At 39.6% G+C, this 19,929-nt stretch overlaps 1 protein-coding gene across 1 annotated transcript in view; it reads right to left on the bottom strand.

Moving 5' to 3' along the window:
* The window catches only part of CLASP1 (cytoplasmic linker associated protein 1), a 189,121-nt gene that overhangs the window by 26,046 nt on the left and 143,146 nt on the right, over nucleotides 1-19,929 (bottom strand). The window contains exons 33-34 of the mRNA XM_074873569.1: nucleotides 7,961-8,104; nucleotides 6,579-6,685 (exon numbers count right to left, since the gene is read on the bottom strand). Coding sequence (XP_074729670.1) covers nucleotides 6,579-6,685; nucleotides 7,961-8,104 — 251 coding nt within the window. The remainder of the gene's footprint in view (nucleotides 1-6,578; nucleotides 6,686-7,960; nucleotides 8,105-19,929) is intronic.

Here is a 19,929-nt window from a genome sequence, read left to right on the forward strand (position 1 = left end):
ACACAAAAGGAAAAAAAAAGTTATGACCCATGCAGAAAACTAGAGGAAAGTGACAGGATGAATAAGAAGTGAGTAGAGATGAGCAGTGTTTAGGGATGTCACAACATTATTTTCCATCTTCTGCTGCACTAAAACAATGCAGCTCTCTACAATTCATCAAGATACAATTTGGCAGTTTTCCAGTCTGACATGAAATACATTTTACTTTCATAAACTATTATTCAGTTTCCAATCCAAACTATGTATAAGTAATCAACAGTTTAGCATCCTCAAGCAGTACACAGTAACCCACTTCCTTGCACTTTCAAGCTCTGGGCTGGAATATATATATGTCAATTTATTCCAAACCTTTGTGTCATCTAATGAAAGGAAGAAAAAAATTCTCAACTAGTTTAACTCCAAAAATCAACATGGATCTCTTCCACAGATATCTTTGTGTCCTAGAAGAGTCAGAACATGGATTTAAAGTTCTAATTCTGCAAGTTTTCACAGAGGTACAGACTACGGGATTCTGTTTTCTCTCTCAGATGTCACAGATTCCCAGATTTTGAGCCCTCAAAGAACAATTTGTTGCTTTTCTTTCAATAGTTTTTTATTAGGAATTTCTTGCTTCAACACTATATATATCCCTTCCTCAGGTAATAGGCAAATTTAAGTCAGGAGAAACCACATCTACAGAAAGCCTGTCATCAGGGCACAAACTTAAAAAAAAAAATCCAAGGAACTTAATATAGAGGTCTGACAAATCAAATTTGTATTCAGAAGGTTTTTTGATTAAAACCAGTATACAGCTTTAGTCCAGTATACTGATTAAAGATCTGTATGCAGACTGGAACAAAATGTGAGGGCACAGGAGGAGGAAGAGATGTCAAAATTGCTGATTGATAGCCTCTAAATCTTGTGGTAAGGACAATTTTAATTTCAATACTACAGATTTCCAAGATGTTCCACAATCAACACTGTGTAAGCAGCTGGTAAAAATCATATATGCAAGCTTCATCCTCATTGTCCTATGGATATTCACTACTGCAGATATGAAAACACTACTGAGCTGTACTTGCCTGTTTGAAAGTACTTGTGTGCTGCTTGCACAGTGTAGCCAAGTTGAAAGACCTTGTCCATGCTATTGTAACAAAACCACTGCCTGCTGAAAGTGCTCAGCAACTGTGTTCTGCATTGGAAACCAACTGTGAAACATATACCCATTCAGGAATCTGGCAAGGAGGAAGAGTCTGGAAAAATCCACTTTTTTTTTCCCACTTGCATGCCACATCTTCCCCAAGCAGCAAGCAAGCAGCTGCCTGTCACCTCCACTCTCTGAAAGCTATCATCATCTCTTTTCTTTTTCCAACCAAAGTCTCTGCAAATCATTTCCCACATTTGAACAAACCCCACAGTGTGAAAGGTAAATAATACTGTGACACCTCAGACAAGTTGGTTTAACAGGTAGCTTGTTACCTGGGAGAGTAAGAGCGTCTGAAAGTCTTGTGGGAAGGAGCAGTGGGGATGGAGTTAGGCTGAGAAAGGGGAGGGGGGTGCTTCGACAGCCCATCTGCACTCCAACCCCAGAACCGACTGCCGTGATCAGAGGAGAAACGAAAGAGAGAAAAAAAAAAAACAGAGAAAGGAGAGGGAGAAAAAAAAGAAACTATAATCTGAGTGGCTTAGTGCTGTTATGCTGCCTTGGAGAGAGAGAGAAAAATTAATAGAAACAAAATTAACAAGAATACTCCCTTGAGCCTCACAAGTCATTGTTTTGGCCTTTATTATTCATTTCCACTTTTATTCCTAACATAATGATATGGTTCACACAAAAATAGTCCCTGCTTGTACTAACCAGTAAATTTTACGAATGAATACAGCCTCTATAAACAACTCTTAAAATGCTCTAAGTAAACAATCCCTGACCACACATCTGTATTCAAACTCTAAACAGGTATTTGCAAGCAACAGGATTTCCCTGGAAGAAAGGAAAGTTGGAGTTGATTTTTTTATCAGACACCCAAAGGTAGCTTGTAAAATTTGGTTCCTGGTGCCTCTAAAAGAGCTTTGCAGGGCTCAAGATCTAATCCTACTTCACCATATTCAAACTGACCCCAAAAATGCAGCAAGTGACAGTCCATCTAGAGTGTAAGTGTATCATGTCAATCGGGGATTTGGCCCAGGTCTCAGCAGACAAACCTGGAAAGACTGGATGAAACCAGCCTCTAAGGCAATTCAGATCTCTCATCAAACTTCCACAAGCCCCTTCTGGTTACTGGTTGATCCTGTGTCTTTGGGTCAAGGCATCCATTCCTGTGCCAATTTGTCTAACCTTTGCTTTTGTCCTGTTCCCTTTATGGTACATGGATTTTCAAAATCATCTTCTAAATAAGAATATAGACGCTTGAGCTGGTGGAGTATTCAGGACACTGCTTTGTTTCTATTAAGTTTAAGCATACTGTCTTGGAAAGTCACATTTGTATACACGCAAGTGAAAGATATTGCAGATCAGAAGCGGCAAACAAATCAAGAATTGCTCCAGTGCAAACAGCAGCAAAGATGGTTGAAAACTCTGAAGAGTGGTGTCAAGAAAGTCACTTGTTAACCAGCAATCCAAAAACATAACTATTACATGCAACTGTTACAGAAATACACCAGATGCCCAGACTGCTGATCAGAAGTCTCACAGCTCAGGTCTCACCTACCTGCAAACGTGCCACCAAACAATGCAGGGTTGTCCTTATTGTATAACATGGGTGGCTTATTTTAATTCTTTTTCCATGCCTTGCCTCGCTCAACTTAATACTAAAACTGTCAAATTTTATTTTTAACAGTATTTTCTATTGTCAGTGAAAAAACAAGCACGTAAACTTACATAGCCAAATAAAATTGTTAGCCTTTTATTCTGATGCATTTCCTCTAGAGATCTTCAAAGGACTAAACTGTTTTTTTTTAATAATTGGAACTACACACAGGTTTCTCAGCTACTAATAAAGGCAGAAACAGTAGGGCATTCATCTAATATGCCTTCAAATATTCCTACAGAATTCTAGGTGAAAATTCACAACCTGAATGTAACATTTGAGATTACAGAAGTTCATTTGCCATTCAGAATGGTAGTCTTACACTAAAGGACTTCACAACTTAGTATCTTCCTTTTTGTCATACTGCATCATTTACTAAAGCTCAGAAGATTTTCTCTGTCCAGCACAAACTCAAGTCATTCATCTGAGCATTGCCCAGGAAACATTCTTTCCTCTCAGTCAGAAATCTGGGGGATTTTTCCTATTATTTTCAAACTTCCCAAGTCCCCTGCTTTTCTTCTTCAGAAAACACCTCTCTCCTCCATAACTCCTCTCCCCAAAAACTGTCAAGACAAAAAAAGCAGGTACAAAGGCAGAAGTAACTCACAGATGCAGTGGATATATTCTAGTGATCATGAAGCAGAACTGGATGGAGGAAATGAAAACAGGAGAAGGAAGGACTCTGGCCAAGGCCCTGAAAGCATGTTACTCTTCTGAAGACACTAACATCAGGAGATACTTAAGCAGATGTTACAATCTGGATAGGCAAATTCGCTGTTTGCATCAAAGTCCAGTTCAACCAAACCATTCAAAATCTATCCGGAGAGCTCAAATACATGTACACACAAATACACACCCCTCCCCAAAAGATCATCAGTCACCTGGAATTTAGTTGTGATGGCAATAATATGGGAGAAGAAATGTGACCTAAGGGCAATGGCATAAACACATACTATAGAAAGTCCGTATCAATGAAGCCTTTCTGATTGATATTAAGGATATCGTCCACAAACGGTTAGTAATATGGGAGAGCAGCTATGCTTAGAAGCATTTTTATATTCCTACAGGACCCAAACTATCCTTTCTACACATATCCCAGCCCCAAAGACATCTCTGTCCCTAGATATGACTTCTCCAATCTGTGCATCAAGAAAAACTTCAAAGGAAAGTATAATCTTCAAAACCAAAGCTGGCATTAAGAACTGGAGATAATCCTTCAACTGAGTGCACTCAGGCTGCGTGTACAAGACATAGGCACAGACAAGGTAAGCAGGGCTCGCACGTGGAGCACCCCAGGAAGCAATGGGCATACATAACCTTGGTACAACCCTCTGGCAATGGGTCCCATAAAAATGTAAAGCCAAGCCTAGTTTCAGAGGAGGGATACACAGAGAAACCATGTGAATCTTCATCCTTTTACACTGCTATCAGAATGACTCAGGTGTGCTCATTTTCCAAGTTTGTAGATAGAAAAGTGACATTTTACACCACTGATGAAGAGCAAATGACAAGCATTTGTAATGGAAACATGACACAGAAGCATCTATATCAACTGCAATATTGCAGTGCATCCTACATCCTGTAATCTGTTAGCACATCTTCTAAAGTCTTTTTTCTGAAAGGACGACCACATGTACTCTTCAGAAATAGAGCTAAATTCTCCCTTGTTCTGTAAGTCAGGACCATGATCAAACTGTGCTACCCAAGACATTTTCAAGAAGGATGCAGTCCAGCAGAGCATCAGAAGCTACTGCCACTGATTTGCAGTAATTGCCATGACTTTTTCTACAAATAGTAAAAATCTGCAGCTACTGCTCAGAGGTCACTCACCACAAAAAAAAGCAAAACTTCTCCCTTGAATATTTTAAGAGCTTTTACAGCAGCTTCCACCTCCATCTATCATTGAAGAGTAACTTTTACACATCACTCTCGAACAACTAAATCCAGCAAGGAAGCAGGACACGCTTCTTGAAAAGACACCTAAATTTTTGGATCAACACCTCCAAGAACTCCATAGAAAATTGAAGGAATGATTGTTTTCTAAAGGAAATTCCTGACCAATGCATCAGTGGCAGTTTTGTCTTGACAACTTAATGGCAGAATGTTCTGGAATTACATGCCCTCCCCAACTACTCCTTGAGAACCTATCACATGGAAAAAAACCCCTCCAGTTTCTAAACCCAAAATGCTAGAACAGTAACAACAAAGTATTAAGCGTACACTGAATGCTTTAATCAGTATTTTGATACGTGCACCCTGACATCAAGAAGTGAGAAGAATGCAAAGACAAATTGCGAAGCAGTGAGCGAAGTGGCAAAACACAGTTGTGTCCCAATGGCAAAACCCAAAAAGCATGGTAAAAGGTCATGGATTTATAAAATAAGTGTCACATGCAAACCTGGCCAGCAAAGCCACAACGTAACCACAGGGAGGAGACATATGATAGTTTATAACTTCCCATGACAGAAATCAGCAGAACAACGCTCAAACTAGTAAAAAACTAAGCAACATAGTTGGAACCATTCCCCTAAAACTCTAACACTTAGTTTCTTAATGAAACCTTTGTAGAAGAAAAAAACTCATAATAGGCAACTTGACCTTGGCTTGCAACCTAGTTTTGGATTACAGCAGATTTAGGGGTCACAAAGATGTATTTAGATATCCAAAATTTTCTCAGGAAACCCCAGGTGCTCCTCATATGCTGCTGGAATTAGTATAACTACTCATTAAAGGCTAAAACCTGTGTTTTTCCTGACACATGGGAACTCACATGTCTAAGCATCCCTCTGGACAGGGTTTAGCAAGTCACAACAGGGCTGATCAACAGATTTCAGTGTTAAGTTACTACACTGGCCTGCAAACTGCAGCCCTCACCCAATATGTTTCCTTCTGTCTCTTCCATGATAAAGGGAAGTGACCTTTCACGGAGAGGGCAGGCAGACAAGAGCAGCAGCTTGTAAGCTTTCCCAGAGTGAATCAAAGCTTGTCCAGGTAACAACCTAATACTTTCCTCCAATATTTCTATGGTCCCAGAGCATACTGTTTAAATTCTTATCTGCTCTGCTCTAAGTTTTTATGGAGCAAAACATGTATATTCCCAATATCCAGGAGTCTGTGTGTGCTCAATAAAAGGTTTTGGAGTGGATCAATATATTCTAGGGTATTCTTCAGCAAAACATCAGGTTGCAACAGACCTGCTGACCAAAGGATCAGGCCACTGTTCTGCTGATGAGCAGCCAGAAGAGTGACTTGAGAGGTATTCAGCATTGAAACACAGTGACCACCTCTGCTTGTTTTGCATCCTCACAAAGCATAAGAGGGGAACAGGAGATTCAGTACTTCTCTCAGCAGCACAAGCATTGTACTAGAGTCAGATGAAGTACTGATCACAAGGGCACACCTAAAAAATAGACACAATCTGAAACCCTTGACCTGAAAGTCATCACATACTTTGTGATATTTGCAACCTCAACAAGACCTCATTTCTAATGCTGCCATTTAATATTACCTTTATTGAACCCACAAATGTGATTCTGTAGAAGGCCTAGTTATGAAAGAAAATTAATATTACAAGACAAGACATTAAGATTATACAGATAACATGAGGACTGGAACACTGAAGTCAATCACCAACCATGTATTATCATGTTCAAACCCTGTTTCTTTGGAGCAATCTACTGTAAACTTTTGGTCTTGTTTTTGCTTTCAAAGTGAGTCATATTCTGCAAATGCACACTCAGTGTTGAAATCTCTTAATATTTTGCAAGTGGTTTAATTAGCCTGCCGCATTACCTTGGAGACAGTCCACCATGGGAACAGTTGGTAGGTGAAGTTAAGGGGCTGGTTCTGCTGCTGGAGTGCCGGGAAGGAGTCCGACCAAGGGTATTGCTGGGGGAACCCTGGCACAGAAGCAGGAAGACAGGGATTAGCAATGTGTTGCAATGCACAGGCAGGAACACACAACAGGTCCAAATATTACCTTTGTTTGTGCTAGACAAGCTTAGTGCAGTTTTGATTCTGGCTCTTGACCTAAAAATCTGCAGCCATGGTTCACGTAGTGATTAATATGTTCTTGAAGGTACTGCTCTGAGGATAAAGCAAGCACCTGTGCACTCTTCTACAGTCCACAGTACCTGCAATTTTAACTATGCAACATGCATAGCCTGCAAATATTGCCAGAGAAATGGTTTATCAATCCACCAGGCTACCCAGCTTCTCAGACACAATTTGCCAGGCTCCAAAGTATGCAGACCATTACCCTGGCTATTTAGCAATTTAATTATGCAGCTATTTTCCACATTGTCTAAAGCATTCTGATTGTGCTTGCTGGGCATAAGTAAGCAATCTAAATTACCATTTTTCCACTGGCCTGCACAATCATTTATACCACAGCAAAATGAGTAAAAATTGCTCCCAATTCTAACTCTCTTCACACAAAGTTGAAGGTACTAGAGAATCCAGCTCGTTTGCCTGGAAGCCTAATGCTGCAGTTCTAGCTTACACAAAGGTCTACTTGTCTCTATGGAAGTGCAAAGATAGGAGGGTTCAAATTCCAGCAAGTTTCACAAGATTTCCACATTAAAAAGGAAAAAAATGCCCTAATCCCTGCTGTTTTGGGGGGAAAAGAAGTTTAGAAGCACACTTAAATCATCTACTAATATATTCATTTAGAGAGTTAAAAATATGTAAGAGCTTCACGTAAAACCAGAATATAAGGTAAGAGGTGTAGACTGAGAAGACCTTGTAGGTCACATCAAAGATCCTGCAAGCTTCTTAGTAGACAATATAGTTGTTATTAAACTTATTTCAATAGTAGTAGTAAGCCCAGAAAAACTGTGCTATCAGGATCTCTGTTTTAGCCAAAACGTCATTACTGGCAGGATTTTCAAAAGCATCACCAACTTGAAAGCACAAACCCCACCAAATTTTATGCGCTTCTCAGTGATGTTTTTTTTTAAAAATCTGAACTGATTATGACTATATTAAATTTAAAAATAACAGAGCTTTTTTGTTTTAATGGTCCCTATAAAAGCAACATCAAACAGAAGCCTTCGTCGCCATATTGCTTCAAGACAACAGTTACAGATAATTTATGCTGCCGAACATCTGCAACAGCTTATCAATGAGCTGGTGTCTTTGGGGCTCTGCTGTTTGCAAGGACAAGGGCCTCTTACCACACTGGTGTTACTGGAGTTCTTGAGGTGGTTGTGCAGGAGCTTGGTAGCACCATCCTGGAATGTTTTTGGCAAGGCACCAAGTAACATGGTAAACTCAGGAGTGTTCAATTCAAAGAGAGAAATCAGGACTATTTGTGCTGCCTGAAAAGAAGAAAGAAAAGACCATCAGTTTTTATTCTTTGATAAAAGTATGCATTCTGTTGGTAACGATCCTTATGGTAAACAACATGTGTTTCATTTAAAAAGAAGACTCCTATACTAGACCAATTTTTGACATGTTCCTTGTGACGTGTCAAGGAATTGCTAACTGCTGTAGTTAACTTTTTAGTTCTTAGAGCTTACAATATACTTTTGCGTTCATATCATTAACATCTCAGATGTGAAGTGTAGAGCTATTCACAGCTAGTGAGAAAACTGTACCATCGTCCTGTCCAGCACATTTTCAATTGAACAGGTTACTGGAAAAATTTACAGGAAACAAATAAAACCAGAAGGTCAGATAAGTATGAAGAATGTAGGACTGCAATTTGTCATTCCTGGGCTATTTTAAGTGCGAACAGGATTAGTTCTTTTCATACCCAAACTCTCCTCTTCCTAAGGATCTGACAAGTTTGTTTCGTCAGACAGACAACTCTGCTTTCCCCACCTCTCCTTGTAAGTGTCACCACTGAGGCTGTTTCAGCAACAGAAGACTCCATCTCAAGTGGAAGATCTACTGGGATGGTGAAAACCAACTTTCTCTCATCCATGGACAGACTAAAGCCCACCAGATTCCCTAAATTTAATAAGTGAAACCAGGGTACCACTGAAACAATTCAGAATTTTATCATTAATTTTACTAGACAGGGTTTGCCCTATCTGCCTGGAAGAATACCTGCCAGAACAGGATGTCCACTAACTCCATTAGCAAACATACAGCTCTGTGCATCCTGAAATAAGACAATGGAATCAAATGGGAATGGAAGCAGAATAAATCAGAGTGCATATCTGCAAGAGTAATTAACATCACATGTTCCTAACTAGACTTCTCCAGCAGCGTACAACTCACATGGATTACACCAATTACCTTTTTTTTCCCCCCTGCCTTTGCCTTGAAAATATACAAAAGTATAAAAATTGATTAAAAGAACAATAAGAATGAGGCAATGATGAAGGACCTCTGATGGTCTGCAGCACCACCTTCTCCAGTGGGGGTGTAGCCATTGACACATCAACCTCCAGACTACATATCTGGATACAAAGTAGTGGCTTCAGCTCACAAAATAAGAAGCAAAGCTACACACGCACTTATTTTGTAAAAGCATACATACAGGCTTAGGAAGAGCAGACACTTGTGTCTGACCCTTTTGGGAACTTTCTAAAAATGAAAAAGAGCTTTAAAGAGGGTAAAAACATAACTCACTGCTGTGCCAATAACTGTACACTTATTGTTCTCATCAATTCAAAGAAGGAGTTTTTAGTAAGTAATGTGTTTGTAAAGTTGCAATAATTAAGTGTATCTGCAGTTCCCTGTGAAGTGGAATCCTTTAGCAGATGATGAACTCGGGTACACAAAAACCCTTTCATAGTGGAGGGGAATCAAAGTACCTCATTGTTGCAGTGTGCAAATTTCAATTCAAGCTATGCTGTTCCTTCTGCTATCAGCCCCAATTTGCAGTAACACAGCTTTGTATATAAAAACATTTTCCATCCATGAAAGTTTGGTAGGTAACATCCTTTTCATATGGCCAGCAAAAAACTGAGGCACACAACACTCGAATGGGCTTCCAAGGACTGCAGCAAACAACAGGTCTTCAGACTCTTCATTCCAGATCGATCATGCTGTCTCCTGCCAAAACTCTCACTGACTTGAATGGAAACACAGTATGTCATTATTCACGTCACACTAAAGATCTAAGGATGAAAGAAGTGGGGAGATAATTTCCCCCATGGCTTTCTTAACTCCATACTCTACCCTCCTCTGACCTGAAGTTTTGGGCAACTCTGCCTTGAAGCCTGCCTGGTATCCAACAAGAATGAGTATTTCTGTCCATTTTGATCCAAGAACTTTTAAGTTTTCACCAGCATAGTATTTTCTGTAATAAAAATATTACTGCAAACAAGAGATCTCAGAACAACAATCACCATGTTGAACTGAATGCAAAGTGACAAGTCATGCCAAAGTACATTCCTGTTTGTGAATGACATGCATATCTGGGATGGTTAGGAAGTGCACATGCAGATCTTCTGTGTCAGAACAAGCAGATCTCATATTCACTGAGATAAAGAAAACCAGGAAAATTTATCGACAAGGTTCCCAGGTTGAGAGATTGCTCAGAAACTAGAATATCTGGAGATATTAACTGGTAAGTCAGGAGCTGCCCAAGGTACAGTGAGGTGGGAAAGGATTTCAGATACATTTATCCCACATATCTCCCACTGATAGATTAAAAAGAAGGTCATCCTTGGAGACCTCCTAAGTAAACAGAGCAAACCAGCTGTAAGAGCACATGCACTCCATGATGTGACATTCTGGAGGTACCTCTTGTGTGCCAGAGAGGTCTAAGATGCATCTCACAGATCTGGGCAAAATCTTCACCTAAGCTCCACCTGGGACTTTATGACCCTGTGGCTTCACTCTGACGCAGAGTTATCTAAGTGTTACAGTTTAACACTAAACACAGATGTTGTGCTACAGGAGTTATCTGAGGGAAGTCTCAGCTCCCAGAAGTCACTTCAATTTTGTTCCATTTCTTTGTTTCGGCTTTAACAAAAACAGAACTGTGTCCACATTCCCTCTTTGCACAAAATACAGTTTGTCTTTAGGAGTGTCTGCCAGTATTCTGTGTACCCAGTGCTCTTCAGTAGCTTTGCTGTTGCCTGCAAATAGGTCATTGGGCTGTGAATGAAGTGCTGTACAGCCGCCCACAATGCTTACAATCTTCTGTGGCCTGAAAGAAAGCAGACCTATAGTCTATGCTTTTTGAAATAAAGCCAAGTACTACTACAGCCTGGGAGTGGTGCTCCAGTAAAGCTCTCAAAAGCAACACTGGAGTTATGTGGGTTAACCTTGGCTGTGTTCTTTTTAAATAGTCCTCAGCCACCCAACTGCACCTCTAGGTTTATTTCAGGCAAAAGCCATTATTTGAAAGTTCACCCATGATTTCCTACTTAAGATTTAACACACAAAGGTCTTCATCCCTGCTACCATAAAAATCAAGAACACTGGTCTGACCTCAAAAGCTGGAAGGTCCATGCTAGCTTGAAATTACATTTATAACGTGCTCTAAGTTTCACTTTTGCAATACTTCCCAGTTCTAATACAGTTAATTTTATTTCAGTAATGAAGAGCATCAGAAGCAGCATTTCTACACCTGTCTTAATAGATAGATCTGGACACACTTGATAATCCTCTAAGTTTCATTTATCTAGTCAAAGGACATCTTTTAAAGATAATGTTCCTAAGAGTCTTAAATCTGTGGATTTTCAGCTTGTGACAAATCAGAGGACATTTTAATAATCTCAGAATCACTGGTCATTTCTGAAAATCTTGGCCCTTGTTTCATTAGATTACTCAAGGAGTAGATAAATTTAAAACAAGCAATAAAAACATTTCTGTACACAATGTACAAACATTCTTCATGCAACACTCGTGCTTGATGATATATAGTTTGAAGAAAGAGTAATATCTAAATTTTCCCTTGCCTTTGTGTCCCTGTACCATTAGTGTGGAACACTAATCCATCTCTTTTCAGTGACATAAAACATAGACCCTACAAATTATCTAATCTTAATGAAGCAGTTCTCCGCTGGCTTGAGCTGGAGAAACTCCAGTGACTTCAGAGCCTGACTATGCTAGTGAGGGGGTCTGGCTCCACGTCAGCTTCTTGAATCATTTGCAAAGGATCACTTATGTAACATCATTATTTTCCTTATAACAATGCAGTGAGAGATCAGGTTCCACAAGCCAGTAGCAGCGCCCAAAGTTTCACATGTAGGCCAATGCAATTCATGCTGTCCAACACTGCTAGCTGCTAAAGGGACACAAATGCTTTAGCAACTTATGTTTTTTGTTTTCACCTATATAGTGGGTGTTGGCCAGATATATCAAAATCTGTAACCTCTGTGACTTGATGGAATAAAGTCTCTTTGAAATGGTTTGGGCTCATTAAGCAAAAAGATCAAGGCTAACTGGAAAAATCCACTGATTTTAGAAAGGAAATGTGGTCAGTGACCTAAGCTTAATACAAGTGCCTTATGATTGCTGCTGTCACTGGTCCAATAGACCAAGCAGAATAAGCAGCTAGTTGCCTGAGATATATGAAAGCAGTTTTCAAGTTACTCAAACTTTTATTGGTGATGGGCTCACAACACTGGCAGCCCCATAGAAGGAGAGGACCTCATACCCTGATTGCTTATGAAGGACTACAACAAGACAGTTAACAGAAAAGCACACCAAAGCCAAAAATTACTTCACAGACACACTTTTTTCAGGCTCCCCGTCAAGGTCTCTTTACACAGCTAGACAGTTGAGTTGAGACTGCAAACATGATTAGTGTTATTAGTGCACACAGCTTTTAGTCTACCTGTTTACATTTCTCTTCCAAGTTTCCTTCACCAGGCCCTGAGGAAGCTGTAGTTGTCCTAGCTGGCAAATCCTCACCCACCCAACTATGCATGGTCTGGGTTTGACAAACAGGAAAGTTGATATTATTTAGAGAAAGCATAGAGATTTCAACTAAATCATTTAAACAGTACACATGCTATCTTTTTGCAGAAGAGCTTTAATCAGTTGCTTGCTTAATTTCAAGTAACAAAAAGCATTAATATTTGATTTAATCAAGAACAGCATTTCTTTCAGCAGAGAGCAGCACTGGATCAAAATTAAATTCAGCCACAACTCTCAGGCTTACAGATCATCCTTCAGTTCTCCTACAAGGCTTTGCTTTGGCAACCTCCTGATGGCCTCCATAACCGCTTGAAAAGCTCTGCTGAAGTGCAGAGCCTAGGCAGTGCTGCACTGAAATAGCACTTGCATCTGTCCAGTCAGGAGTAAGGGAATAGGTGCGTGCATCTGCCCGCACCTGTCCTTGCAGATGTCTCTAAGTTCAGAGGAAGAAGCAGTTAAGAACATGCAAAGTCCTGACTCCACTCCAGACATCAGTCTGATAGACCACACTGTCTACAAATGCCTTTTATCCTGTGATCAGTTCAGGGAAGATCCACACTAACATCTACTCATTTTGACAAACATAATCGTACTCTGTATGCATCATTCCTTTCACCATCCAGTCTAAGGCAGATGTGGTTTTAACAACTTCAGGTACACTGGAACAGAGAAGCTCTCTCTCTCATGTCACTTTGAATTATACTAAACTGAAGATCAAATATAGATCCACTGAGATTGAGAGGCAGCAGTGATACATTAGGCAGCTTCTATTAGCACACATTGGCATAGGGCAACACTTCGATTCTCTGATGAGCGTAGCTGATGTTAAGTGAGTTAATCCACATCTACCAAGGGTGTTCACAGGCTCTAAACAAGTGTTATTTGACGGTACTTTCCAGCAGACAATTAAGTGTTAGCTGGCACTAAGCTAACAAACTATCTATCAAACCAAACCTCCTGCTTGTTCCTTTTCCAGGTCTAGAACCAGATGAGTATGGACATCCACATTACTGATATGGTAATATGAAGCACAATGGCAAAGTTCATACATAATCCAAGCATGTTAGCTTGAGCACAAGTTTTTAAACACACAGTTTTCCCAGAAGATTTCTATTAGAATATGCTGTTTACATCCACATCCTGAAAAGGAAGAATTTGTTTAACAGATTTAAATTCAGAATTCACGTACAGATTAAATCCACATTGCTATTGTGTTTTATACAGCACACACTTAATACATCATGAAAGGCTTTTACAAGTCATGGAGATGGTTGCATTACATGTGTCAAAGGCATCTCAGACAAGTGCCAGCAAAAACTATGCAGCACTAAATCATCATATATTCAGATTACTGGTCTATAATGGATTACAGCTCCTTATGTGTGCTGTTGTTTTGTGACCTGGGCACAGTAAAGACCGTGCCAAAAATGTTCATTATTTCTGGAGAGACAGATGTTACCCCAGAAGTCAAGCTGATGAAGGCTACTCTGACTAACTTCGCTCCTTACAAAACAGCGTTTGTTGCAAAAACAGGTTGCAGGACTAGAAACAAAGGTTACATTTCATTAACAACTGAGAAACTTTTATTATAAACCTGGCACGATGCAAGTCCGAATTCTGAGGGGGAGGTTCCCACGTATAAGCTAAGAAAGGAGAAAAGTTACTGAAGTGAGATGGTTTGTAATGGAAATATGCACTTCAATCTGCTTGGAGTTTCAAAATGCTAGAGTAAGTATGGCACATTTATCCATCACAGTGAAGAGAAAACAGCCTGTGGTCTATTTATTGGATGGTGTTACAAGGCATGATGTAAATTTCACCTCTAATCTCAATTTTTAAAATAGATACATCACCTATACTATGTAGAAGTGTGTGGTTATATAAATTGCACATACACACAAACATATTATGCAGACATAATATAAGCATGAGTATATACATTCTGTGAAGTAATTTCTTCGTATCTTGTATTATCACGCACTAGCTCTTACTGTTTCAAGCAAACTGAGAAAATGTGCTTATATTACAAACTGCTTTCAATTCAAAGGATACTAGAAGGCTGTATAAATCTAAGAAATTCATCTGAAGGAAATCTACCCCAGCACGATGTTTCCAATAACCACGTGATGATTTTCTGGCCACTAACGTTGGGAGAAGCCATTTTCCTTACCCTGCGTACACTAAACACATTTGTGCTCTCATAGCTCTCTAGCATCAAATTCAAAACAAACAGAAACTGATGGCTACTATTTTGGAAACACAGCTAGGACACGGAGATCCTTTTTGTTCTAATAGTATTAAATCAAGTATACACTGAAGTCCACCAGGTGCCATTTTTGATGTATTACACTACTTTTCCTAACACTGACTATATTTAAATGCCTGAAAGGAGTGCCTCTCTGCATTAAGGTTGGTTGAGTTTGACTTATTTAGAAATATCCTTTGGCTAAAAGGCTGACCTCAGCAGTATGGAAACAGTCCTACTTAAGACTCCATAAGCCTGAAATGAAATCCTAAGGCCTGGTTCTCCGGTAAATTGGCTGTTCATGGAGTCCATGAGACACACAAATCTGGTGTAGGAATATTGCAAGAGTGCTAGAGAAATCTCTGACCCAGAAAGGCAAGGGCCTGCAACTGGGGAATATTAAAACAATTTGCCATTCAAAAGCATTTCTGCAAACATCCTTTTTGCCACTGCTACTGTAACAGGCCATGACCAACAGTGTTTATTGCCTAACACCAGTGAAGATGAATGATGCCATTTCAGCTCACTAAAGAGTCTTTGGGACTGCTTTTACAGTGAAGCTTCTGTGCCAGAATTGCTCAAATTAACCTGATGCTAGATGGAAAATTAAAGTTCCAGGAGAAATTTTAAAGGTCTCATGGCATCAGGTTGCAAAGGACCCCAATTTCATTTCCTTAGCAGAGTTTGCTTTCCTGTCTATCACTGGTCCTCCTAAAGACATCACAGCAATATTTTATCCAAACTTGCTCTGGGCTTTATTGATAGATATGATTTCCTTATCAAAGTGACAATATCAATATTTCTCAAGAAATGACATCTAGGACTATTAGTTAAAGAAGTAAATACCTCTTCATTGGCTGTTTGAGCATATGAAGAATTTGTTGACCTGCAGCTTTCTCTCTGAAATCTTCCTCATCTTCAAGTGTAATTCAGAAACAGTTTCTCAATTAATCAGTTTGAGGAAAAAAATCTGATCCCAAACTTGCTTTCTTTGGGCACCTCTAGACTTCACCTGCAAACCAGTGACAAAGGGCCCTATCCCTTGGTAGTCTGAGGGGGACTTCATCTTCATGCAAATCACAGTAACACAAGCGCTCTCGTGGGCTCTTTGATTCATTGCAATGGTTCTAGCTTCTTACCAAGTCCCATCCACTGTCTGTATTCAAGGGTAGCTTGGCCAAACTCATTAACAAGTATGACAGTTGAAAGAAAAAGTTTTCCCAGTTACATAAGTGGAAGGCAGATACGAGGTTGCCCATAACGTGTCAAAATACATTCAGTCTTGTAAAATAAAACTGCTGTAGGAACATGTCAACAACAGAGAAGCCAGTCAGGATATCTAGCACAAAGAAAAACTTTCTTCTTCCCTGAGATTAGAAGTCCAAATTACAATCAGGCAATACAGATCTTGTTATTTATCATTAAAACCAAAGCCTGGCTGATTAACAAAATGGTAGGCAATGTCACTGGCCCTTCACCTCAGAAGGCCTTCCTCCCCTTCAGCTTGTATAAGTTCCTCCTAAACACTAAGATGCTGTGTGCCCTCAGAGAACTCCACCCCCTCAAATGCTGAGCACACACTTTTAATAAAACTTTCCATTCGCCTGAGCCTTGGACAGGAGACTTCTTTAGGCTTCAGTCAGAGTCAAATCAGAAGCCTCATTCTAATTTCCATTCTCAAACTGATGGCTCTTTCCCAAGATCAAAGTATTTTCCCACACAGAGCCCAAGTCTGTCATCCAAATTCAATAAGCACTTTTACCTACATAAGGATTACACAATAACTTTGCTAGCAATATTAGTGATAACATGGTGAAGTTACTGACTTAATGTCCTCAGACCAGTCATAGCAATATTTGCATTACCATTGTATTACTTTCCTGTGTGGTAATTAACTGGCTTTTGTAAAATGATTTCATCAAAGCTTAAAACATTTTCCAGAGGAAAAAATCAGGATTAATTCCCTGTTACAGAGAAGAATAAACCAAGGCAGAGGTAAGTCAAGTACATCACACAAGGTTAGACGCTACTGCAATCAAAATTAGAGCTCAGTTATCTGAAATCCTCATCTGTGCCCTGCCCATTGATACATTTTGCTTAGAGAAAAAGCAGCAAACCAGCTGTATGTGCAGAAATTACCAAGAGGCGCTCTCCTTGCAGTGGAACCACGTCCCAACCAGATCTCCACCCAGTGCTGTGTGACCTGTTCCCACCCAATGGCTTTTGTTCAGCATGGAGGACAAATGTCTTTCACCTTTCTTCTAGCACGGCTTGCAGGAAGTAAATCTCAACTTGAATGCAGGGTAAACACCCATAAGTATTCACAATCTTTAAAACAAGATAAATATTTACCTGTAACACACTGCAGATCACCTTATTTTAAACAAAGCTTGACAATAATTTTGACTGTACATAGTTCATGGCTACTATCAGTAGCTTAAATGGTTTCTGCCCTGAGAGGGAATCACGACATTTTGTCAATGGCACTCTGTAATATCAACTGTATGTTCCCCAAGGTACATCATGTTTTTCTTGTGATAACAGAGCTTATGCTTAGCTACAGATATTATTTCATACGAGAACATAAACTGGTTTATGCACAACAGCATCTCCTTTGACCAAGTTTCCTTCTGATTTCATTAGCTATAAAACATGATCTGTAGTTCAAGCCAGGTGTCAGACAAGTTAAGTGTGCCTATTAAGTATGCTTAAGAAGTCATCAGAAGAATATGCAAAGTTTATTAATAAAGCTGTATCATTCAGTTTGAAAAAGGGTTTTGGACTAAATGCCAATTTTTGTTTCATTTTCTCCAGCGCCTCAGCACTATGGGGCTGGGACCTCCATGAGCATCACACAAAGTGAAGAGTAGTAACAGACAGATGATCACTAATAAAAGGATAATCTCACTATTGACTGAAAATAAAATCCGTTTTGTGAACAGACCTCTTGATTGCTACCATAGGATCAGATCTGCACAACTAATTGCTGTGTGCACACAGCAGCCACATGCTTTCCCCACTGAGATCATTTATATACTTCACCACCAGCATGAGCAAGGTTGTTTTACCTGCATCTGCTCAAAGGTAGAATCCAGACAGAACAACACGGCCATCATATGCACAGATGCTACTTGCATTAAGGTAGCATTCAGTAACTCAAATCTGGGTGAGAACCACACTGGCTGCAGGACTACATTTCTTGAGAGAAAGAGTCCCTGTCTCCATGAGTAGTTGAGCACTGGCATTGCTGTTCCACCAAGTCAGACGCAGTGGTACTACACATGGACTGGACCACTACAGCCAAGATTCCTCAGTACCAAAAATAAAGTGTGCTCTTATCGGCTTGCCGGAGCTGAGTTAATTGCACTGGTCGTCTCAAAGCCAGATTCTATTGAAAAATTACCTTTTTTTACAGGCTTCTTGTAGTACTCTGATCATTTGAAGACTGAACTGGTTCTTCTCCCTCTCCCCCATAACCTCAAGCGTCATCTCCATTTTTAGGTTGTGACAGTGTTTACAATGCCTGTCTGCTTTGCACTTGGAAAACCTCAGATCCTTAAGGCCACCATAATACCTTCCAAAAGGGCAGAATCTTCTGATGCTTAAACAAATCACCTTGATATAAGAAAAGGTACTTTATCTCCAAGTTATAGTCTTCAAAAAAGGAAGAGAATTTTTAAATTGTGTTCTTCAGAACGTTTCACCTGTCTGGGTTGGCCCTTGATAATCCAGTTCCGTTACTGCATAATGAATTTATTAGTCTGTTAACTACTGTCCTGACAGAGATAATAGCCAATGATTGCTTATAAATCCTTTGCTGCAGTGTTTCCTCTAAAGCCTGTGGTTTGTACTAGGTTCTTAATAAAATCATAGTGCAGCAACAGTATGATGAAATAAAGATCACCAAGCACTCATTTTGAGTAGCCTAAGTTAGACTAACTGTGTAATAATTTATCTGAAAGCTACAGGCATCAGAGGCAATCCAAGTCACATGCAGGTTTAAATAAAAATAACTTAGAATCAGTAATTTCTTGTCAGCTCCAAGGCACTTGCCCAGGTACTGCTCAGGTGGATTTGCTGGAAGTTTTGTCAGAGCTCTGCAAGCCTTTGAAACAGATAGAAGGATGGACACCACACTGTGAATACCCGTTCCTCACTTCCCACAGCTTCACAGCAAAGAGCCAAATTTTTCAGCTGCTGCAGATCTCTTCACCCAATTTTGCATGCAGCAACGATGACCCCTAATGGTGGAATATTTATTCTGCTGAGCAATATGCAGAGATTTGCTTTTCGATGTATATTTCTACTTAAATTACAAATCCCTCTTGCAGACCACCAGCAGAGTAAACTGCTTGAGGTTTACTTGAACTGTAATAGAGAAGCAGCTTCTTTGCCTGTTTAATTCTTTCTGACTTTGTACATGGACACATCAAAATGGAAACACATATTCCAGATCTAAGTCCACAATTTAAAGTCACCCTTTTTTTTGGAGGCAGACTATCTTGCAGAAGCAAATTTCAGTCACACTGATGTGAATAAAACCTGCAGAAAGTCTTCAGAAAAGAGGATGAGACATTTTTCTCTAGGTCCAATCAGCTGTATGTCAGAAAGCAAACAGAAGGCACCCAAAAAAGCTTCTTTGAAGCCTTGTGTCAGCTATCAGATAATGTTGCAGTTGCAACACCTTTGATACCCAGTGATCTTCTCATCAGAATCAAATAATCACTAATAACAAAAGTAATTTTCTTATTTCCAAAGTCGTAAACCCATGTTATTCTAGTATTAATTCAACATTTTAAGTGCATGCAGAGTGTAAAAGTCTCATACAATTTTTACATTCCGAAATGCCTGAAGCTTTGTTCGGCTTTTTTTTTTTTTTTTAAATCCAAGTAAATTTCAAAGCGTTTAACTCCTACTGGAATCTACTTCTACATCTGGGCTGGGAAGGTGATTTGAAATTATGTTACAGATGTCAGGTACATAAAACTAAGTCACTTTTCTCTTGGGAGAGATGAGTATCACTATCTGCCCCATTTTAGCTTGCCTGACACTTGCATCTAGAGCAAGATAAAG

The sequence above is a fragment of the Strix uralensis genome, chromosome 6 (assembly GCF_047716275.1).
Source record: "Strix uralensis isolate ZFMK-TIS-50842 chromosome 6, bStrUra1, whole genome shotgun sequence".
NCBI classification, from domain to species: domain Eukaryota; kingdom Metazoa; phylum Chordata; class Aves; order Strigiformes; family Strigidae; genus Strix; species Strix uralensis.